Source organism: Siniperca chuatsi, linkage group LG12 (assembly GCF_020085105.1).
Source record: "Siniperca chuatsi isolate FFG_IHB_CAS linkage group LG12, ASM2008510v1, whole genome shotgun sequence".
Lineage (NCBI taxonomy): Eukaryota > Metazoa > Chordata > Actinopteri > Centrarchiformes > Sinipercidae > Siniperca > Siniperca chuatsi.
In genome coordinates, this window is record NC_058053.1 from 14610030 (window position 1) to 14634672 (window position 24643).

The 24643-nt window shown below is 40.1% G+C and overlaps 1 protein-coding gene across 1 annotated transcript in view; it reads left to right on the forward strand.

Moving 5' to 3' along the window:
* myo3b (myosin IIIB) overlaps window positions 1-23948 on the forward strand; it is a 62185-nt gene extending 38237 nt beyond the window's left edge. Inside the window, 13 exon segments of the mRNA XM_044215559.1 lie at window positions 234-254; window positions 1422-1499; window positions 3433-3638; window positions 6111-6222; window positions 6412-6574; window positions 6982-7062; window positions 8465-8561; window positions 9927-9981; window positions 10880-11003; window positions 20521-20621; window positions 20999-21045; window positions 21425-21512; window positions 21514-23948. Of these exon segments, the coding sequence (XP_044071494.1) occupies window positions 234-254; window positions 1422-1499; window positions 3433-3638; window positions 6111-6222; window positions 6412-6574; window positions 6982-7062; window positions 8465-8561; window positions 9927-9981; window positions 10880-11003; window positions 20521-20621; window positions 20999-21045; window positions 21425-21512; window positions 21514-21558 (1218 nt within the window). The 3' untranslated portion in view covers window positions 21559-23948.
* Window positions 23949-24643: the final 695 nt, after the last annotated feature.

A 24643-nucleotide genomic window follows, 5' to 3' on the forward strand; every position in this document is an offset into this window, starting at 1 on the left:
ACTGTGTCTATTTTACTTATTTAAGGGGAAGCATTTGGTCAAATCATAATGTTTGTAAGATATGAAACTGAAAATGTCTTTGTCCACTGTGGAATTATTTTTACTTTGTCTTCACATTATGATTTACAGTGGGAAACCCCTTAAAGGTGACTTTCAGCTTCTTTACTTCTTGTCTATCTGCTTGTCTCTTCCTTTATTTCCATGTCATTCGCCGGCATGTGCCGTACTCAAAGTCTCCAAAATACCTATTGAAGGTAAGACTTCTGTTGAAAATAGTAAAAGTTTCTTAATATAAATATATTTCTAAATCACAGACCAGTTCCAAATAGCGAACAGTCTTTGAAACTACATAATCTCCTGAAATCAACTGATCATTGTAATCCAAACTGAAACTTGAACTATGTTTCACTAACTTTGAATTATGTGCAGCTTCACTCTTCTAACATCAATCACAGTCTAGCTTTGGAAAATGTAAATCATTTCTTTTGAACTATTTTTTCACGCAGCCACAATTCTGTGTTATCAATGTAAACAAATGCTCTGTGATGTATCTTTTCAGATTATAGAAATACTTAATGTGGGACACAAACACAGGCCAAAATAACTGTGGAAAAACTGTTCTACTTTGTTGAACTTCCCTCTAAGCACCTACTCAGTTATTCTTGAACAAGAAAGGGCTTCTTACTAACAACTCAGTGTGATTGATGTAATATGTATGCCGTCATGTTCTCAATCAGAGTTGGGGAAAAGTTGACAGAAACTGACGCTTACATAAAGTTACCAGTACGACCAGATTAAAGTAGTGTGACGGTTGTTAGAATAGCGGAAGTGAGTCCTAGATAACCGTTTGCTATTTTGAAAGCAGATCATACAGAAGTACAGTGTCAAAGCATCCAATTCCTCCCTTCATGTAACTCAGAGGACATTTGACGTACCTTTCTTTCTCTGTACTAGGATGAAGATATGCACTTTGCAATGTAGACCTACCATAAAATATCTATTGCATCATTAATTTTGATGAAGCCATGAACTGCGAAGGCCATTAGAAAGCTTATATTGTGTCCTCATTAATCCGTCGTTGTCGGGATGACTGTCTGCTTGGTGACGGCTAGTCTCATTACTCAGAATGCTCTGCAATTTTCCCATGCCCCACAGCAGTGCAGAATTATTCTCTAGATTGTTAGCTTTAAGTGTTTATGGGGCTATGTTACAGATGGCACAGTTAATACAGCTGTGTATCCCCAACTGGCCCATTTAGAGGAAGGGGACCTGCTGTAATAATACCTTTATCTCTACAGAGCCCATAGAGGACGTCAGGTTGCAAATAAACAGCTGAATCTGCTGCCTTTGCAGTGATGATCCTGGCCTGAGTGTGGCCTGTTTATCAATGCAGTGTGTTAATTGTGAATGTTTGTGTTCAGGTGGACACCATGGAAATGATGCGGCACCCAGAAGAAACCACCAACATGAGGAGACAGACTGTAGCCTCTTATTTCCGTGTAGGTGTTTTCTCTTTTTTATGCTGCTTAACTGTCTGACAACAACCAACAGTTAAAACATGTTACGTAGTCTTCTCTTCAATTTTAAAATCATAATTGTGTTGATGCAAACAAACTGTTCCAAACATTTTCAGAAATAACTCTTGAAATCTTGAAATAAAGCAGAAAAGGGCACAGAACTCTGCTAATATCAACAAAATGACATTGTTAGACTATACTAGCCTAAATCCATTGATGGTGTTGGTTGAATCATATGTCTCTATTTAAGGCAGATTTTTAAAAAAAAATTTACTGTACCACGCATGTAATAATCTTTATGAAATATATCCAAGTTGTAAACTAACTTTAACTTACTGTATCTACTTAAGCTACTGTAACACCTGATACAAAAATGCACATTTAAGCAGATGAGACAGTTAAATAGCAACTAAAATCCACAGTGACAATGAAAACAACAGAAATAAGTTTTACCACATCAATCATTCCCTCCAGAAACTTAAATTCAATGTCTAAATTTCTACATCATTAATTCCATCAGTGAAACAACACCATACTCACCACGTTGCTTTAAGTTTCTCTTGTTAACAGAAATATTGTTGTCACTTTCTGGTAATTTAATTTTGATCAGTTCCTCTTTGCTTTCTCAATATTAATTTGCTTTTAATGAAACTCGACATTTCTTGTAGATGTTTCAAAGTAAAAAAAATTCCAGGGAACGGAAGTAATTATTCTTCCTGAGCCACTGGGGCCTTTTAATGTTAAACACACTGAAGATGTGATGAGTTTGCATTTACAGCAAATAGGAGTAACAGCATATCATAACAGAAAACAGCGAGGCTCCTTACCATTATATGATCAAATATACCTTTTAGAAATAAAGGCCTGTCTCAATTAAAAGCCTAATAAAGTAAAACAATATCTCTTCAGTTGAGTTAATTTGAAAATTTACTGTAATTTCATCATCATTTAACAATAGATCAAATGACTACATGTATGTGAAAGATGCTGCTTGTAGCGATGAACCAACGGAGAATTATCACTAACTCTACAGTTCGCCTCAGTTCTACGGAGTGTTTTAGCATCTTTTAGCTGATGCATACTCATCAGCGTCATTTCCAGTAGCAGCAGGCAGCTGTTTTCAGTGAAAAACCTCTGATAAACCCACTGTACACAATCTGCCCAGCACCAAACGGTGAACAGACAAAGTTAGCAACTAGCTGGTGAACATCGTGGAGCATTTAGCAGCTAAAGAGCCAGATATTTCCCTCAGGAGTTGGTGGAGACCAAAACAGATCTAAAAGGAGAGTGAATATTGGACTTACTTTTCTTAGGTGGCCAGAAACTCTTCTCCAAATGTATTTTTTATTAATTTTATTTATCCTTTATTTTAGCAGGGAGGAACCACTGAGACCAAGGTCTCTTTTTCAGATCAATGCTAATGTTGATCTGTGTCTGCTGGATTTGCCATAAGAACTTTATATGGTGATAATATGTTGATATGATAATATATATGTTCTTCTGCCCTCATGGCAAAAAACGTATGCATTATACTTAAAAATGTATGCAGCTTTAAACAATCAGTTATTCTTGAGTCGCAATAATGCTAAATTACCACAATTACAATTTTGCACAAAAATGCAAAATAACAAAAGAAAACATAGCCTTTTTTTAAAATCCTCTGCTAATTCAGTTATTTATGTCTGTTATATGAAAATTTTAAAAGTCTGCCAGATCCTGATGGAACTGATTAATACTGTCAATTACTATTCAGCTTGTACTCTGTTATCAAACACATCTATGTCTGGAAAAAGTTGGATTCTTGAAGTTGGAGTGCAACTGAACTTAAACCACCAGACTTTGATAATAACTGCTCTCTGGTTTTCTTGCCTTGTCTCTGCCTACTGTTTATTGTTGTCTCATTGTGTGTCTGCAGTACTCCCTGATGGACTTGCTGTCTAAGATGGTGGTGGGTCAGCCACACTTTGTGCGCTGCATCAAACCCAATGATGACAGGCAGGCACTGCGCTTCTGCAAGGAGAGGGTGATGGTGCAGCTGCGCTACACGGGGATCCTGGAGACAGTGAACATCCGCCGCCAAGGCTACTCCCATCGCATCCAATTTGAAGAGTTTGTCAACAGGTAAGAGTGGTGTCAAGACAGGCTGCACCTACACTCAAGCACGCACACATGCTGAGCGTCGACACAACCCCAGAGATACTGCAGAACAAGTGAGCCATGCACTGCATCACACAAAAACACGGGTTCTTTAATTAGATACGGGTACAAGTTGAGCAGAGCAAGAGGCTGACTAATTGGCAGTCATTAGTGATAGTGCAAGACTAAATCCTACAGCTCTTTTAACTGGGTGGATACTCCAGTCTGGAAAATATGCATACAATTCAAACAGGGAGGAACTGTGATTATAAGGGGTGATGCATTTTAATGGATTTCCTTTTACTACTCATAAAGAGTTTGTTCTTAAACTCAGTGACCTGAAAAAGCTCAAATGTAGTCTCTGTGTCCCATTGGTATTACATTAGAACACAATTAAAACAAGACTTAATCATTAGAGGGACTTTACGTAAGGGTGTTGTTTTTGTTTTTAAAAATGTGGGTCAGGATATGATAACTGTTAATAAGTGCTACACACTCCTGTTCAAATGTCCAACCCCAAATTTAAAAAGTGTATACCTACAATACGCATACTTATATAAAATACACATACTTAGACAAGTCTGTGAGAAAATGCAAGGAAACTTATGTTTGATCAATTTTCCTTTGAAAATATTCCAGCCACCTCTAATGTGGAGACTTTTAAGATGATATAAAATGTAATTAACTTGGGCTTGTAGCCTGTAGGAAAAAATAACTTTGAGATGGCTGGTTAGTCTCACTGCTTTAGGGAAGCTTTAAAGAATTGTGCTTAATTTTGGTCACCTAAAACTAAAACTGAATGACCACATGTTTTTTTTTTTCTCGCATGTCCTAGTTTTGGTCCCAATATTAAAGAGTGTTTGATTATTGGAAGACCATCAAAAACCTGACCGATGATTTTACTGTTTTCTCTACAACACCTGTGCATGAAGTGTGTGAGTGAGAGGGTGTATTACCACTTCAGACTACATTTTAACCTTGCTATTGAATCCATATCATCCTACCTGAGCCAGGCAGAAGTCATACAGACAGACCAGAATGGCTAAACTGCACCTTTTAGTGAAAACTGATTTAAATTTGTGCTCTCATATCAAAGGCTCGTCTGATGTTGCCAAGCAGTGCTTTGTATTTACCATCAAAGAAATAACAGGTATCAACAGGAATTAGAATGAAAGGCTGACTGAGGCGGGGAGGGGAGTTCAAAGACGTTTTTCTTCTTGTTGTTCTTCTTTTTGACCAACGCCAGAACACAAGAGATGAACCAGTCGTTTTGGAGCCTTGATGTCCCTGAGCAAACAGTTAGAGCCACTCTGTCCTATGCTGGTATTTTGTAAACTACAACAAGAGGATCAGTGGACGGATCCAGACAATGTGAGCGATAAACATGCAGTGGGGCTGATGAACACTGATAGGCCCGGGCTGATGGGCATCTTCTGTGGCCACTGAAATAAGAGATGATGATCCATTCAAAAGAGCTCCAACAAAGGGCCTCTGTTGAAGACTCATGTCTCAGTCAGGCTCATTTTTCTGCTTTGACTAAGCAGGTGATTTTCCAGCTGTGGTGATGCTTCTAGTAGTTGTGTGGAAAATGGTGTTAGGATTTCTAGTCTCTCCTCTTGACCATTGTTGGGTTAAATTTCTTTAAAATGGTGTCGGTTACTGAAGAGGAGCTCCATGTTTCTAATCAGTTATGTAATCGAGGAATCTAATCAGAATACTTGTTTGTAGATTATTTTTGGATTATTCACTTGTCCAGTAATCCTAAATTTCACAGTTTACACAAAATTGACACAAAAGAAGATAAAAGTAGTAGAGTAAAATTAAAAGGAATTGTTTGACATTTGGGAAATCTTGCTGAGTTAGATGAGAAGGTCGATACCACTCTCAAATCAGTACAGTAAATATGAAGCTAGAAGCTTTTTTACACTTCAGTTTTTACATGTTTTAAACGAAATAAAAGGTGTTAATTAGTGAGCTTTAGAGGTGCTGATAAGCAGATTTTGTTACCTTTGACAGAGCCAGGCTAGCTGTTTCCAGTCTTTATGCTAAGCTAAGCTAACAGGCTGTTGGCTGGAGCCTGGACAGACATGAGAGTGGTATTAATCCTGTCATCTAACTCCAGGCAAGAAAGCGAATAAGCAAATAAATGATGTCTAGCTCTTTTTCACAATGTGGTGCATTTTTCTCTACACTGTCTTTGTGTTTTACGGATGAAATTTGAAATGACAAAAAAATAATATTAACAAACCCTCGAAAAGTAATCCTTAAATAGTGTTCAGATGAATTTTCTTTTCAAATATAATGTTTGATGATTACAGTTTTTTTAAACTTTCATTTTATGATCTGATCACTAAATCTTGATTACACCATATCAGCCACAACTTGCCTCTGCTCTTAGAGTGCTACAACTACATTCAATCAAAACGTCATTGTTTTCCCCTTTGCCTCCTCTCATAGATATTACTACCTTGCATTTCGGGCTCACCAGATGCCTGAGACCAGCAAAGAGAATGCTGTTGCCATACTGGAGCGGGCCAAACTGGAAGACTGGGTGCTGGGGACGACAAAGGTAATGTGATTATTACACCAAAAAATGAAACAATAAAGAAATCTGTGTCTGTATTTTACATTTTAGCTATAATGAGTATAACATGTACAAATAACCATGTATAGAAAACGATCCAGTCTTATAAACATCAGTACAGAGATCAAGACTGAGATACTAGGATATTCTAACCTGGGCTAAACATCCTGTCAGGTTTTTCTGAGGTACTACCATGTGGAGCAGCTGAACCTGCTGCTGAGGGAGGTGATAGCTCGGGTGGTGGTGATGCAAGCTTACACTAAAGGCTGGCTGGGTGCCCGACGTTACCGACGAGAGAAGGACAGGAGAAAACGCGGGGCCATCATCATCCAGTCAGGTACACTGGTATTAATTAAATTATTATTATTATGAATTATTCAAACTTAAGTCAAAAAAATGCAAATGAACGTGAAATTTCTGATGTATTCTTTTATCATGTTATGATGAAACAGGTGCAAATTTGATGTGAATCTGACCGCTAGTTTCTTAATGACCTCTATTATGTGCCGGCGAGTCTTCATAAAAGAGATGAGTTTGATAACCACAGCTTGACCTACGAGGGTTAAGAGCAATGCTTCAGAGCAGACAATAAGACCTCAGAGTTCAAAGGGATCCATCCCTCTGCCACCTGGTTTAGCAGTGTTTTGAAGTGGGATCTTGTGTAGTATGTGCAGTCTATTTTGTTTCACAGAGGCAGGTCAGCAATCTCTTGCACACACACACTGTCTCTTTCTCTTTCTCTAGCCTGGAGGGGCCATGTTGCTCGGCAGAACCTCAAGCAAATAAAGAAGGAGCGGGAAGAGGCCGCGATCCGCATTCAGTCAGGTAAAGAAATTTTTAGATTTTTCTACTGAAGTTCTGCATATATTCAAGTGCAGACCTCTAGAATTTCTCATGTAGTCCCCTATCCGGTGGAACTACTACACTTTTTCATACATTTTCAAAAGAAAAAGGGATAAAGGCCTGGAAACCTTACATCTTTGTGAAACACCTTTTTGATCTCAATGAGTGGCCTACGAAACAGTAATAATTAATTAATAATGCATAAAGAAAAGCTTTTGAAAGTTTGGGCAGCATTTGGTCCCCATGTTTCAGAAGAACAGTGCATACTGAGATCCTTTTTTCCTTTCATCTCTTTCCCAGTAAAGGCAAGAGAGGGGTTTATCCCTTCTGTTTCCTCACGACTTCCTCTCTCAAATTCCTGGCCTATTACACAGCTCTCACATACCAGAAACAAGATGCCTTTTTATACTGTCAACCTTTTCATCTGAAATGTAAATTAATTCTTACTCAGTGTGCCTTGACGAAGATCAAAGTGGGCACATTAACCTTCCCCCGTCTACCCCCCCGCCCCCCTTTGGAGCCTCTCACTGGAGGACAAGGGAGGGTGCCAAAAGGGGCAGGAGAGAGGAGGGCAGGGGGAGGAGATTTGGCATTGTTTCCCCCAGCTCTCCTAAGGGCTGCCCTCATCTGGCACATGGAGCATCTCAGTCGCCTGCACACCTTGTGTAAATGTCCTCCATTAAAACTCTTGTAAATAGCGCTGCAGAATGGGTAAACATGGTTTTGGTGTGAGGAAAGCCTCTCTGTCGCCGCTGTCTTTCTCTTTAGAGAAATGTGTTTGTGTGTGGCCACTGGAGTTCAGGGGGGGGAGAACCTGAACCTGACATAAGTGGGGCCTCAGCCCCCCGGCGGAGCACTCCAGCACATTCACATTGTGTGTTCTCTGCAGCTTATAGCCTTTGAGGTGGGCTGCATTTGCATTCTGAAAATAAACAGATGCCTTTCAAATGTATGAGCCTGGTGGCTTCTCAGATCTCAGCGGGGCCTGGGGGACATGCTCACCATCGATCAGATTAGACCATGCAAAATAGAACCATGGCTCAACAATGTACTTGTGCTTTCTCTTCCTGCTCATATAATTTTACAAGAAAAACACAAAGCCCGTCGACGGACTAAGTCAGCAGGCTCTGTTTACTGTCCATCTGAGCCCAGTATGTCTCAATAATCACACAATGTTTTCCCACCGCTACACTACACTCACTTCACTTCCTCCATGCAAATGCAAGGCTGTTTCAGTGGTTCGATAAACTTGTTGTAACTTAGGCTAATTGCAATAATTACATTTGATAACTGTGTATATGTATATTGTTTAGACTGATGACGGAGGGAGGAAAATGGTTTTCTGACCATGTGAGAGCAAGTCTGACATCCATATCCTGTGCAGCTTACAGGGGTCATCGTGTGCGTCAGGATCATGGACCCCAGAGGCACCGATGTCACCCTGAGGCTGGAGGAAAGACCACCAAGGAGGAGCATACGGGGTGAGCCTTGACATCTCTTGTTCTTCAGGGTCTTTTCTCACTGAAAGAATATTTTCCTGTGGTTTGATTTTTGTTATTTCTCTATTGTTTCTTCTTACAGCGCAGACAATAGGCTTCAAATATGACCTAAAATGAGACCACCGTTAGAGACGGCTTATTGAGCAAGAGGTCTCACATACCTGTCACTCATCTTAAGCCCTGCTGGACGGGCTCCTCTTGCTCTGTAATGTACTGTTCAAGCAGAAGAGAAAGCTCCTCCCTAAGCACCACCTCTTTCAGTTTTATAAACGTAATAAATATCTTTCCACCAAGATTGCACACTTGTCTGACCACAAATAGGGCTGGGTGCTGCACTGGTCTCCAGATGTACGAGCTGAAGACTTTGTGTTTATTCAACATATGGGCAGGCCAGTCATTAAGAAAGTATGTGCTAAGCAGGAGAGCAGCCACCGACTGAACAGCAGCACACGTGGTGTCGATGGCGGCTTTTAGCTCCGTTTTTAGCTTCTCTCTGCAGAAGGTTAGGTTTGAGATTATATACTAAAAATGTATCTGAGAGGAAAAGTATTCCTGAATGATTTGGGGTGTTATGAGTTTTTTTTTTTAATGCACAGTAGCTCTGAAAATAGAACGCTAGAAAATTACGATTATGACAAATACGTGTGTGTGGAGTTGCATTGCCTATCAGTGCACATCTTAAACCAATTGACACGTAAATCTCGTTCAAATCTTGGGTGACTTTTGGTCAACGCTGTGCATCTCTCTCCAGACTCAAACTCCAAAATACTAGATTTACACATCTGAAAATGTTATGCTTGTTGTATACTCGAACCGAGCAGCGCCTCATCTGGGATTTTGCTCTCCGTGTTTACAATCATATTCCTTGGTGAGAAAAACTTCAAACCTCCACTTAACAATTCTGTTTAATCAGTGTTGGAATCTCTCCATATAGATTTATTTTGACATGATCTGGCCCATTTTCCTCCTGTAAGATCTATGTTCTCACCTACATGCTGTTCTTTTCCCTTTTGATATCCCTCCTCTCTGCCACGCATGAATTCTGTGTTTGCATCCAAACAGCAGAGCCTCCAGTTGCATCACCAAGTCCAAACTGGATGCGATTTTGTTTTTCTAGACCCAAAGCATGACTGCGACTGGCATGCAGCATTGTGTTTGCAGATGTTGTCTTTTTTGGTGTTTGTTTTTTTTAAATAATGCAACAGTGAGTGATCACACACAGAAACATATCTCTGTCTCGCTCTTTGCAAATTGCATAATCATAAGCCAGAGCTGTTTTTTACCAAATACAAATCATCATCAGCTCTGCATTACTATGTAGTAACCAGATGCTTCTTACTTTCACAGGTCTAACAGCCCAAAGAGCAGAGAGGCACATACAGATCACCTACATAGAGGAAATGTAAGTAACAGAATATCAATGAGCATTTTCTTATGCCTGACTTCAGCCGTGTATGTAAAATGCAGCTCCTCTACAAAGCAGCTTTAACCCAGATTATTCTTTGGGAATTTTTTGAGTCCTTGAGACAAAAGAGTTCTCTTGCTCCAACCTCCATCTCAGCGGAGAAGACAGGGTGGTACGGGAACGAGAGAATCAAAAGGCTGGAAATTCACGGCTGAGAATAAATGCTCGCTCTTCCCTGAGGTGATTTGTCTTTGCGCTCCTCTTTCTACAGATGTTAGACCCCTTTTTTAGTAAAGACCTGAGGTTCTTTGGTAGCACTTTGATATCCTGCTCGGATTCAATATGTGAAATAGAAGAGCCACTCCGTGACTTGGAGCACATCACAGTCTTTGAAGTCTGATCCAATTTTTGCTGCTCACCATTTGATGTTGAAAGGATGAAATGAGGAAAATGTACAGTTTTTGCCAGTAACTCTGCTGAGCATATGTAAGATTAAAAAAGCAAAATCCTTTGGAGGATGTACTTAGAAATGTTAAGCAGATTAATACTTTCCTATAGCTCTTTTATTCAAAGATAAAATTAAATATGAGAGGAAGTCTGTATGAGATGTTTTTTACCCTCACAATTAAGTCAGTGTGGTGCTGTTTGCTAGGAGGTAGGGCTAGTAAAGGGGGATATACAATTGCATTAGCATTTGATTAACATTGCAAAGCACATTAATGGGTTTGAGTTATTTGAGTGCCAAATTGTAAATTGTAAATAAATGAATACAGCGTCTACATGACTAAATTGAAAAAAAAAAACACATTACGGGGCTTGCTTTAACTTGTGTCTATTTATCCGGTGCTTTCATTGACATTGCTCTTCTGGGTGTGTTTACGCCTCCTCTTTTAAGGTTGGCCTCGACAGCCGAGACAGACAAGTGAAAGACATCAAGAGAGACAAAGGCAGAGCAGAAGACAGTGTAACGAAGCCTTGCAGGGAGACAGCTAGACTGCGAGACATGCAGTGTAAACAAGGTAAGCCCGAGCACAGAGCTGGCGGGTGCAGGTAATTACACAAAGAGACAGCAGAAATCCTGCTTTAATGGATAAAGTGCCATTTTTAATACGGGGCCCCTTTCAACCTTTCATCCCAGCCAATCCTCTGCTGCCATTCTTTGTTGACAGCAAAAAGAGAGAAGCATTATGGGTGATCATTTCTGCGGTATTTTAATAACCCAGGTCAGCTCATCATAAACGTCTCATGGCAAGTGGGGGGGCTTTCGAAGTGGCACGAGCACTTCAAAGCTTTCATTCTCCCACACGGCGAGCCCTTCACTAAGGATCTCATCAATGACTCTAATAGACCTGCACAGTAACGGTGACAAGAAAATACACAAACCCTGATTTGTTGAACATATGTTTGCTTTGCTTTTTGCCCCAGGCGATGAATTACATTAATTCCTGCTGCCTGGGAGGCTGAGTGGGTGGCTGTGCAGGGGGCCTCCGATTACGGCCGTCACCCAGTCCACCACTGGGGTAGCCTGTGTAATGGGGGCCTGGCCCTTCATTAATGTTATTAGAGGGGTATGAGGTAAGAGACGGAGGTGAAATAGCGTTTAGCGGCGCGGCTGAGAGATTACGGGGATTAGACATGATAATGTAACACAGACAGGGCTCTCCAATGGGCCCAGGATTAGTGTCAGCACGCCACAGCAGGTCTGGGTTAGATAGCAGCTAATTCGGTAATGCTGCATACAGGTGACCCCCGCTCCCAGGCATCACTGATGCTGAAGGGAGGCAGTGTTTGATGAATTTATAATGTCAGAGTGATTATGGAGGGAGACTTTGCAGTGAATGCCAGTATGAGGCTCAAATGTATGTTTTGTCCTGTGTCACTGGAGCTTCCAGTCATTTTCTAACACAAGACTAATAACAGCTGAATTACTTTCTTGTTTTTGTTATTTCTTTGCAGTTTTAAACCCAGCTATCTAAGATGAGGATGTAGGATGTTCCACACATTCCTTTGCACTTAGGATCCCTTTCATCCTTAAATTATTTCAAATCTACAGTATTTAAATTATTTCAATGCTGTGTAACATTAAAAGTAGAGCTTTTGAAACATGAAACGTAGCACTATCCGGTACTTTGTACTGTATCACCTAATGCTCTAATCCCCAACCTTTTTGCCTTGTGACCCCTTAAGATGAAGCGATGTCTACTTGCGACCCCTCTGTACGGGCTATGGCCTCAATGTGGAAATGAGCAGCTCTGATTGTTTAATTTGAAGGATTTTAGAGGCATGAAGAGGTCAAAGTATCCAGTTTTGACAAGAAAAGTAAAGAACTAAACCTAATTTTGTGTTTTTCTTTTGTATCCCTTTGATCACAACTAATAATAATCTCCATCCTAAAGTAATTTCTGTCTAGAATTAAAGAGATTTCCAATAGAAATCAACTTGCTTTTGCAAGAATTTGTCTGTGTCTTGAAACAAGAAAGAAGAAAGTAAGTTGCTGCTCTAGAATGAATAAAAATTTTTACTTGATTTTAGAAAATACTTGAAACAAATTGATTTACAATGGACAAAAGTGGAAATATTCTCAATGCAAACTTATTTTAAGAACATAAGACTTTGATGACTGAAATTACAAGCAAAAATTACTTGGTAAAAAGGAGATTTTTGCAGTGATCATTTATATTGGGGGCCCCTTGGGGTCCTGACCCCCAGGTTGGGAACCATTAACTTAGAGCAACCTAAAACTTTTGTAGTTAATCTCATTGGCATCATTTATTACAGTAAGTCAAACATTCTCAGGTAAATTGAAGGGTCTCTATACTGACTAAATTAGCCTCGGGCACATGAATAACGTTTCATATCTGACAGTTCAGTAATATTACAGTTAAATGTCCTGACAAAAAAAAATTCTATTCCTCTTCCGCCATGGGCTTTACTAGCGCTTTACTTATTTTGTGTGGAGAACACACAGATTTTCAGGTATTCATCGTCGGCCCTTTTCCTGCCTTGTTTTTGTTCCAAGGTTTGCTTGTGGCTCCGACTTCTTTCAGGAAACCCTATTTGAATATGTTAAGGGAGGCCACAGTGGCTCAGGCACCCAGGGCACACTTTGATCCCTGCAGATCTGAGGGCCTTTTTTCTATCCCGAGGTTGAGCGAGTCATGGAAGCCTTGCCCTGCCAGATGTTTGGAGACCAGGCTCCTTCCTGTGTCTCCTCCTGCTGTCCCCTCTGGTGATCGCACCGGTTCTCTCGGGCTGGAGTTCGACCTGGAGTGTTTCAGGACACCAGTAGAGAAAAACAGAAAATTAGCCATGGAAATCGAATTACCCACCCTTCCAGACACTCGCACACACTCTACACCCTGCTCCCATTAATGCCAAAACACTGGGGCATGACCTGGAACCTCTCAATGTGTTTGACGGACGTTAGGTCCTTTCTAAGTGATTTAACAAAGCCTAGTGTTGCAAGTGACATGCTCAGCCCAGTTTTTTCTTTCATGTGTGAAACAAAGCCAGCCAGGGATTGAAATGATTTGGATAGATGTCTATTTGTATATCCAACACCAGGCTAGGCAACTATTCTCACTCTTTAGCCAAATACCCCCAGTGTCACGTTTTATGGTGGGTTAAAGCACTTTGTACTCCAGGCACTCTCAGATGTCTGCAGCACCACCTTTGATTTCCCATGTTTTGTCAGTGGAAAAAGTTACACATACACAGTGTAGTCGTGTAAGCTGCACACTCAAGGCGATGTCACCTCTCGTCACCTGTCTCCCTAGCCTGAATATTAATACAACATGTTTGGAAATGAGTCACAGAGGCGTGTGCAGAAAGAAAGCCTTTTGCTAGCAAGCAGCAGATATGATCAGAGTGCTGCTTATGCTCCTCAGCGTGGTAAACAGGATGGTGCTGAGGATCAGTCAGAGCTGACTTTATGGTTTATGAAAGCTGAGCTACTTATGTTAACAGGCTTTTTGAAGATTATAGTTGTGGTAAACATACATGTCAAGAGAGAGACAGTGATAAAGTGGAGCCACAAAACAGGACCAATTACCTCTGTGCCTTGGAAGATAGTTAACCTGGTTGTTTGAAGTAATGAGAAAAGAGAAAAATGAAAAGGGTGTGAGGAATAGTTGAAGTTCATGTTTACTTATTGGTTATAGTTATGTCCTCTCAGTGCATAACATGGTATAATCAATAAGAATTGATTTTGTTTGTCACCCCGAGCTCTCTCTGCGCTTTATAGCTGCAGCTGGGAGAGCTCATTGGAAATGTGGGTGTTGTTTTACCCACACTGAGGTCAAACCCACACTCACCAGTACATCTCACTTTCCTCTCTTCTCGCTCCCTCCCTCAGCTCTTAAATATCTTCCCACATGTCCTCCCACAAGGTTTGCAGCCACCAGGTGCTGCTTCACAACCCACCACCACCACCACCACCACCTTCAAAGCAGCAGAAGCATCACCATATCAACATGCATCTGCCAGACAAATGATCCACCCTCTCCATGTTCTCTAGACAAATACGCTCCCACCCTCTCGCTGTCTCTCAGCCTTTTGATTGATCTGTCTGTCTCCACATATCGCAGCGCCTCAACCGGATGCCTTCAGTTTTAGGCAAATTACAGGCTCGACGTAGCGGCAGCAGAGATTTGGAAGGGATAGGAAAGACTCAACTTAACGGAAGGAGTTGCCTCTGTCTGACGCTACCTACGTAATCCTCTTAATGTCAGTGGGAGTAGTTAACAGGATGTACTTCCAAACTACTCATCATCACAATTCCAACAGAATAATCTCCTCAGACGTAAAATCAAGGTGGAAAATGGTACTCCAAGTTCTCTGTAATTTTGCATGTAGATTGACTCATTTGATGTAGTTTAACAAAGTTTTTCCAAACACAAAACCATATTAGTTTGTTATTGTTGTTGACAAAATACAGTTTTATATAGTTAAATAAACCATATTTTATCTAATAAAATTACTAGGCATCCTGCCAATCAGGAGGGAAAAAGCTTAATGCCATTCATTTGCATATTTAATCTATTTTTGGCCTGGTTTCCTTGTCATTCTTGTCTCCCTCCTCACTACTTACTTTTTACTCATCCTGCTAGGTCACAGTTATAAATTACATGTATTATGTCTCTGACAAATGATTGACTTCTAGAAAGTTCAGAGATTTTTCCTCCACGCAAACATTTCTTTAGGAGTCAAAGTTCCAAATCTGCTGTCAGGGGAAATGATTGATTTCAGTGTGAAAAATTGGTTGCAAGTAACAACATCCTCTGCTTGCATTAGTGAAAACAGATGCAGGAACTACTCTTTTTCAGCATTATCTGCAGGACTTGATCAGTTTGTCTTATAATTTAAAGCAGATGAGTTACTATGATATCCAAAATGACAAGAGCGGTAATAAATCTCTGCTGAAAAAGCTGAAAAGTTCTGAAAATCCTCTTCAACTTCAGATATCTGTTTGGAGTCTTTGTTTGCAAATAAGCAATAATGTCTGTGTGAGTGTGCATGCAGGCATGTGTCTGTGTGTACACAAGTTTGTATGCATGTGTCTGTGTGTACACAAGTTTGTATGCATGTGTCTGTGTTTATGTACCCATATGCCTGTGTGTGTGTGTGTGTGAGAAGAAGCGGTTGTGAGGTAAAGAGAAGGGTCTGGGTTGCATATGCCTCATTTAGACATCAAAGGCCCCTGCTGATGATTTTTCCTTATAATCCATGCCTTTTGGTGCCTCTGCTCCCTCCATCTGAATAAACAAAGCCCAAGTGGTTCTCTGTGGTCTGGGAGAAGTCAGGTGATTACAGCACGTGGTTTGGGGAGTAAATCGATACATCTCTAATTTATTCCACTAAAAATCCCTTTTAGCAGCTCTTTTATGTTGTTTCTGAGAAGCATTCTGTTTTTCAAGGGATTTCAATGTGGTATTTAGAGATCTAATACGAGTCATCTGCTGCTCTTTGAAAATTAAAGAAATACCTATCTCAAAAAGAATTCCAGCCCTTTTTATCTCAAGAAGCAAACATGTACAATATGTAAGTCTCTCACCAATAAGCGCAACCTCTGCTTGGCTTTCTTTTGATACAGAGAAATCAATATTGTATGAACCGCGCTGCCTCTGTATTCCCAGTCGACCGTTATTTCTCCCCACCCCAAACAGCAGACATTACCCACGATCATTTAGCAAACCCCCGGTGTGAGCCACTGCCTGACCCCTTCCCAGCTCTGCCTGCCCATGTCCAAGCCGCGCTCCCATGCCAGAAGCCAGTTTGGCAGCCTCCTTGCCTGTAATATATCTGCAGGAGCAGCATTCCTCTGGGGCTGGCCTGGATCAAATGGCAGTGATTTCCCAAACAGAGGCACAGAGATTGCAGGCCTGACCCATCCTCTGATCTGCTACGCGCTCTAATCGCTGCAGGTCAGGATGGATAAATGCTGATGCTGATGCTGAACCCCCGTGTGTCGTGTTTTCGGCTCCAGATCTGCAGCGCTAGATCCAGCTGCTGAGCGATTTTAGGAAAACATGTAATTGAGATTTTCTCAACCAACAGTTGACAGGTTTCAACAATCAAAATCAACAATTGTGATTTTAAAATGCAACTATTTTCTATAGCCTTGACTACAGGCTTGTATTACATAGTATTACATTTTTGCTTTGAGCTAAATGCTAACGAGAGCATTGTCTTTGTGAGCATGTTAACATGCTCACACTGATAATGCTAACATGCTGATGTTTAGCAGGTACAATGTTTACCATCTTAGTTTAGCATGTTAGCATGATAATATTTGCTTAGTAGCACTAAACACAAATCGCGGCTAATGGGAATGGTATTAGTTTTGCAAGTATTTGGTCATAAACCAAAGTAATGAACAAATTAAAATTTTGACCTGATGATGGCGCTAAATGAAAAGTCAGGATCACCAATTTATTACAATTCATCTTGAGGGGAACATGAACGTGTGCACCAAAATTCATGGCAATCCATCCAGTAGTTGTTGAGATATTTCAGTCTGGACCAAAGTGGTGGGCCGGCCGACCCACCGACTTTACTATCCCTAGAGTGATGCTGCTAGCGTGGCTAAAAATTATACGGAGTGATGTTTCTTCTTTCACAAAACCATTTTTAACTAACGTGTACAGACACCAACTTGCAGAGAGCGTATTAATCTGGCAACAACCAAGACTTCTTTTTTGCTATTTGGCCAACTCACAGAATTAACAGTTGTCATTATAGCCGGTGAAATCAACAGTGGCCAGGTTTAACTTTCACGTGCTACACTTTTTAAGACACAGTTAGAAAGGATTTTAGCTAGGATTAAGATTGCGGCACTTGTGGTTTGAAAATTGCACTCTTTCCAATTGCAATTTCGATATGACAACTGAATCGTTCAGCTCTGCAGCAGATCTTGTCTTTTAGCTACAGTGGAAGGTCTGAAGCAAACAGGGACTCAGTTACTGTCATGCCTGCAATGAAAGCAGTTAAGAGTCAGTGCTTCACTTTTTTATATTGTGGAGTTGCTGTTTTTTAAGATAAACAAAACATATGTTTGTTGCAAACACATAAACAGACCATGCATTCTATTTCACAATATGATTCAATTTTGAAACTTCGTTGAAGGACGTTAGGATTCATTATTTGTGATTGAGTGCTTTGATGCAATTTCAGGGGAATAAAACATTTGCTTATCAAATCCATTTCTGTATCATTAGCAGAACACTGTCCTACATACAAACATTGTTTAACTAAAATGTAACTTTTTATTTGTGCCAGATTATTTTCTTTTCACCACATGTCATGTAGATAGAGAAGCTCTTTCAGGTTTCACAAAGCTATGCAGCAATGTAATCTCAGTGTAATATTTAAACCAAAGCACTTTTGATGCAGCCAAACCAAGCTACTTGTTTAGAAGAAATAAACACACCTGGGGTTTTTTTTTCACAGCTATTTTCCTCAGTACATGAGATCCATCTAAATATCCTCAAATACTCAGGGGTGACAAGGATTCACACAGTGGACGGTTAGCACCTCTGAGGCACGGACAGATAAGATTCACGGTAAAAGTTAGCTAATACCTCAGAACTGACAGGAACTTTCTGGGCATTTACAAAGTGTGACTTTAGTAAACCTGTGCTGGTTTGAATAACATCAAGAAAGCCGAGGAAAGATGGGGGGTGGAGGGGGGAAGCTTGCTCTTTGATGTATAGGATTGAGATGTGATGAGGTCTGTTCAAAGTGAGTACAAAGTAGTGTTAAGATGGAAAAAGCAAATGCAGCTTTAGTCAAGGTAGAGAAGCCGAGGTAGCAAGAGATGATGAAGAAATTTCCTGTCTCAACCGAATTGTAGGCAAAGAAGATGAAACGTTATCTGACATTAAATATAGATGCTTCCTTGTAAAGGTGTCCCGGCTTTAAAACACACTTTTGTAACCTAAACATTTTGAAACCCTGAGTGTTCTCTTGTAGAAGAATGTAATAAGCCTTCATAATTGTCTCATGTTTGAATAATCAGGTTATCACATAGCTCGTCATCTTTAGTAAGTCGTCAGTAACATTTCACTTTCTGTGGTGCAATGAATAATTCATTCGTCAGTACACTGTTTTGAACAATCAGGGAAAACAACTTTACGCTGCCAAGGATTCGGTCATCTCCTGGAAAAGAAGCAGCAGCATCAGAGAGTAGAGAAGAAGTCATTCAATGGGCGGGAATCTGAATGTGTAAATGACTTCTTCCTCTGTTAAACAGATTAGCCACGGCTCACATTTGTGTCACTGGTTTCAGTAGGAAGTAGGAGGGTGAACATCTACATCTTAGAGTCCTGCAGATCTGCTGAGTCAGTGTAGGATTTTTACCAGGTCCTTGTCCAAGTGTGCATGGTGGAAATGTACTTTTTATAGGCCTTTTTATGGTTGTCACTTCACTTTAAAGGGTCAATTCATCCAAATCATCACAAATCAAATTCATTACACTTCCATTTTGATTTAGGTGAATGGATTGTTTAAAGGAATAGTTCGACATTTTGCTAAATACGCTTATTTGCTTTCTTGCCGGTTAGCTTAGGTTAGCATAAAGACTGGAAACAGGGGGAAACAGCTAGCCTGGTTCTGTCAAAGACAACAAAATCCACATACCAGCACCTCTAAAGCTCACTATTAACTATTAACTATTAATTGATACAAAAACCGATGTGTAAAAACGACAAGTTGTGGCAACGTGTTTATTTGTGAGCTTTATAGGTGCTGGTAGACTATTTATTTGTTGTTGTTTTTTACCTTTGGACAGAGCCATGCTAGCTGTTTACCCCTGTTTCCAGTCTTTATGTTAAGCTAAGCTAACTGTCAGCTGGCTGTAGGTTCATATTTAAATGACAGATATTAGATCTTCTCATCTGACTGTAATAAGCGTAATTCCCAAAATGTCCAACTATTCCAGGTTATATTCAGCAAACCCTTATTTTATTTTGGATTATTGACTGCATTTTACTATTGTGCAGTGGTTGTACTTCTCTCATTAGTTCCTTTGACATCTTGGCTAATTTCAGTTGCAATACATTACAACCTGCTACTTGACACCGATCTTGTTGTGTTGGCAAATAATTAGTTCCAAACCAACAGTATTCTTTATGGCTAATTGAAGGCTCTACTCTTGCTCATGTATTCCAGAAAACTGTCTTCAACTCTCTTCAACCTTCCTCATTAGACTTTGCATCAGGAGACAAGCCTCCCACCACAGCACTATACTAACTATTTCTTTAATTATAAGATACATCAATGTTTAACTCCTCACTGAGACAAATGTTTGATGCGTTAAAAAGAAATACAAAAATACTCGACTTGACTGAAATATAATAATTATATAATTATCAGCACTTTTTCAGTGTCGTCACTCTGTAGTCACAATGTTCATTTTTCCAGGACTGTTAACAAATGATTGTAGTAACTTCTTAAACATAGAGGTGTTTTCTGTCCTAGAAACACACTTAAACTAAAAACATCATTTGTCAAGATGGTCACAGCTGTCATGCGTATATTATAACTGGCACTACATTAGTTTTTACTCGTTTCTAGGGTGACAGAATGGCAAGATCTGATCTGAGCCTCAGTGTAAACACATTCAAGAATTACTTTTCTCTCGGTTTGTGGAGTTTGGTCACAGCAAAGTGAAAATGCTTGAATAGTCAGAAGTGTATCCAATACCACACACCACAGTCTCACCTCTGCCTCTTTCATTGTAGCTGTTTAGCAAAGTCTGATGTGCACCTGTGAGGAGAGATATAATTAGATGTGGTTTATATGTGTGGATTTGTGTAATGTTAAGCTGTTATTGAGTCAGCTCATCGATTAAATTACATAATCTTAAACCTAAACCAGAGTAAATGTAAAATGTTTCTGCCACTTTGTCACACGAGGGTGCAGATTTTATAAAGTCGAGAGCAGAATCTGTTTACTGATGCTGTCATCGCCATCAGTATCATGGTGCTTGTTGTTGTTTTGCTTGGTTGGATCACTGCCCTCATTTTTCCTCTGTTGCAGGTCCAGTGTTGAAGCTGCAGCAGAGAACTCCTCGCCGGCGGGGCCAGCAGCCCAAGCTGCTCAACAGCCCTGAAGACAACCTGTACTACAACCAGCTAAATGTGAGTTCAAAGTGCCGATAAAGGCCTTTGTCTGACTTTGGTTCCACATGATAATACAATTAAACCTACCTGTGCCAGACCCTGGAGCCCCACCCCCACGCTTCTCTGCCTCTTGTCTTGAACATGTGCTTATGCTCTTTATCTGTTGCTTTCATGTCAGGATGTCTGCCTTCACGGTGAATAATTGATGTGGTTTATCAAAGCTGAGCAAGATGCATGCTTCATCAGACTCACTTGAGCCCTTTGATCAGAAAAAATTATGCTGTGACTTCTGATATTATCAGCATCTGCTCGCATTCAACACAAAATCACTTTGAATTAAAAATTAATGACTCTCTGCTCATCTTTTGACTGTGTGCTCTTGGCCCTTTCCTCAGAGAACTCTGGATTACCAGGGGAGCAAGAGGAAGCCGAGAAAACTTGGGTAAATAACTGCTTTCCTACTTACAGCAACTCTAAACAGAGCAGGCCCTTTGTGGAATAGGAGAATCCAGAAATGGAGTTGTTTTCTTTTAATGTAAATGGAGAGCCGAAAATAACAAGCTTTTTATGAGCAGTTGCTCTGCGTCATTAGAGAGGGGGTTACATATTAAGGCTTTGTCAGCATGCTAATTTTAATTGTTGAAGGTCTGACTTGTATTTGTACTATAAATTACATCCTGGTTCAGCTCAGTATAAGACAACGCATGCGCCTCATCGCTGTATCTGCAAATATTGTTTTATTCTAAATGTCTGGGATACAGAGCAGTCTTGATGTGAAAAACTAGTTACTCACCACTTTTTCGTCTTCTTTCCCATCACAGTCAAATCAAAGTGCTGGATGGAGAAGATGAGTACTACAAATTACTGTCAACTGTGGAGTCGATCCCTGAGGAAGAGTACGCGACCGCTCCCCCCTCCCACCCTTTCTAGCGGGCCTCTCGTCAGTCAGAGCTGAGCCTTACAACCATGTCAACCGGTAAGACAGACACACCAGACATGTAGACAGACACTCCAAAGAACATCCTCAGTGTTGGATGTGCTGTGGTATGTGGAGCAAGTAGCAGCAGTGCAGAATAAGCGACCTGTACAGGCGATGCCCTCAGCTGTTAATCCAAAGTGGTCGGAAAATGTTTACAGGAACCACTTACTCATCAGTGACATTATTACAACAGTTTTCTATAAGCATTGTGCTATTTTCCGTGGAGTAAGCCACCACAGTCCCTTCATTTTAGCTTAGGTTTTATTGCCAAAATGCTTGATTATAGTTAGAGCTCCAGACGCTTTCCTGCATGTTATCGAACTTTTTTTCTATTCCTGTACTTAACTTGCTGCTATTGTGCCTCTCAATGTGGTAAAAATTTGTAATTTTATTATGGTCTTAAATCCTGCACTAAATAAGAAATTATTATTCAGCTTACAAACTGCTGTGAAATGGTACAGATGTTGCATCAGTAAATAAATTAATGACAATACACGTAACACAAAGAATACATCATCATGTGGTGCGCTAGGCGGGGAGACTTCATTAATAAGAAACAGTTTGCAAAGTCACAATGAAACATTTAAATGCTGAGCATCCATTTGTAGTTTTAATGCTGTTATGTCAGATGTCAAAGCTCTATACCAGGGCTGCAATATGAGGTTATTCTTATTATCCATGTATCTACTAATTATTTTATTGATTGATTCTTTAGTCTATGAAATGTTAAAAATAATGACAAATGCCGGAGACAAAAGAAATGTCTTCAGATTGTTTCTTTTGACAGCATGTTTGACCATCAGTCAAAAATTCCATAATTTATGCTATAAACTGAAGAAAAGCAAACAACAAAGCTTTAACCATCAGATGTTTGACGTTTTATCTCAATGAATGACAACAAAAACAGTTAGTTTCTTAAAATTAAAATGGTCATTGATTATTTTTATAATATATTTTGTCAGTTGATTGACCTATGATTGTTTTAGCATTGCTCCACATCTACTCTAAGGAGCCCCTCATCTCGCAGGCAGCGTGTTTCTAAACTCAGTGGTGTTAACCTGACTTGGAAAAATCTACCTATTTTTGAGCATTATATCTATTGTCTAAGACGGATCCAGAGACAAATCCCTCTGAAACCCGAAACTCTCTCTGCAAGTTCTCCCACAGCGAGCTGCCTGTAGTTAGAGGGGCTTTGTGCTGTCTTGAGTGCTGGAATCACCACACATAGCCTCACACAGGCAGAGCTAGACCTCACTTTGAATTTCACCCTAAATACAGGAATTTTCTTTTAAGATGTGAAGTGTCGGAAATGCAGGGCTGGCGAGTTGATTTGTAGAGCTTTTTTTTTCTTTTCAATTTGCATATCATTTACTGCATCTCCCTTTGTTGACACCCGAGGGCCTGAGAGGAGATTTTGATCTTAATAGGAAGAGTAGGGTGGTATGACTGAGGATCTCATCCTCCTTATACTCAGTGGGGAAAACATTAGAGCTCTGCCTAGATAGCGAGACTGGCTTCACTTAGGTTCAGGTTCACGGGAATCCTGGTGGGTTTAAAGAGGCCCAAAGTGTTCATTAAACCCCACTGCTGAATACTGTGAGGGTCAGACTCAGGTTGAGACACTGAGGACTGACTCATCACCTAAACAGCACTGGTTATATGTGTTATTTCTGCTTTTTTTAAGCATGTGAAATATAAGACATTTCTTTAGATGCCTCCTTCTACAATTTTATGTAATTACAACACGCTGCGAGTGAAATCTAAGATGAAACATGGTTTCAAGTCCTCTGGTTTTGTCACTTGACAACACTGTGGTTTTAACCCTGTCATTTTCCAACCATAACTATGCTGTTTGCTGTGTTGAACAGCCACAGTGCTTGTAGACTAGATTTTTATGCAGAAAATGGCTCCTGTCATTGTTACATTATTATCTACTCATTATTGGATTATTATTACTGATGCATGAATGTGTAAGCAGTGTTTTCTGTATCAGTTAGTTGAGGTGGGTCTAATGTCAATTTATATACTGTTGGGTAGTTTAATCTATAACAATGCATTCTATTTTATATTGCTCATTATAGGTTTTGTATATCACAACTTTATCTACAAAGGAACTGCTAACTACAGCTGTGAAATACATGTAGTTGATTAAAAAGTACAATATTTCCGTTTGAACTGTAGTGAAGCAGAAGTATTAAGTAGCATAAAATGGAAATACTCAAGTACCCAAAATTTGTACTCAAGCACTGTACTTGACTTAGTTACATTCCACCACTGCATCTACAAGACTGTGTTTATCTAAAAAATGTGTTTATGTCATTTTGTCATGTCAATAAATCCTTTGGTTGTTTGCGATTTGGTTCCAATTATCTGTGGATGACTGTTTCTTTAAAAAAAAGAAATCAGCAGTTTCCATGATCAAATTAGCTCGCAGAAGTAAGCTGCATCAATAATAAACTCGTAGTCTTTTAGATTTATTGTCATATTTGACTCGAAGAGTAATACCCAGACCACTGGCAGTGTTATAATGTGGTGTCACAGTTAGTTCATAAGCATTTCACCTCCGGTCGTAGCCACAGATCCTGCAATAATTAAAATCTTCGTTGTGCATTACTCCCTTGCTGGGATAGTTGGCTCCTCTGAAGAGCAGTCTGAAATAGGTCACCCCAGCACCCTGTAGTGCATCTTAAAAGTACACTGAATCAATTAAGTGTGATCATGCTCCCTTGATTATTTTGGCCCTGTTTTTACCACGGAGAGGAATTTCAAATAGGCTCACTAGTTTGAATAACAAGGTTGGACTGTGGTGACAAATGGTTCCAGAGTGGGTGTTTCTTCCCCTGTTTTTCTCTGCCAAATTAACTCCCTGGCTGATTGCCTGCTTTAGCATATGAGAAGAGGTGAGCGGAGGTGTGTACGTAATTGCCTTGGTTAGCTGATTATGTGTTGCAAAAGGCATATGTTATGAAATACTGTCGTCACTCTCATGAGAGATGTTCTGACCTAATGAACTGAAGCTCCTGTGTTTGCTTGGACTCCTGGTCATCTTACGGGTCTGCGG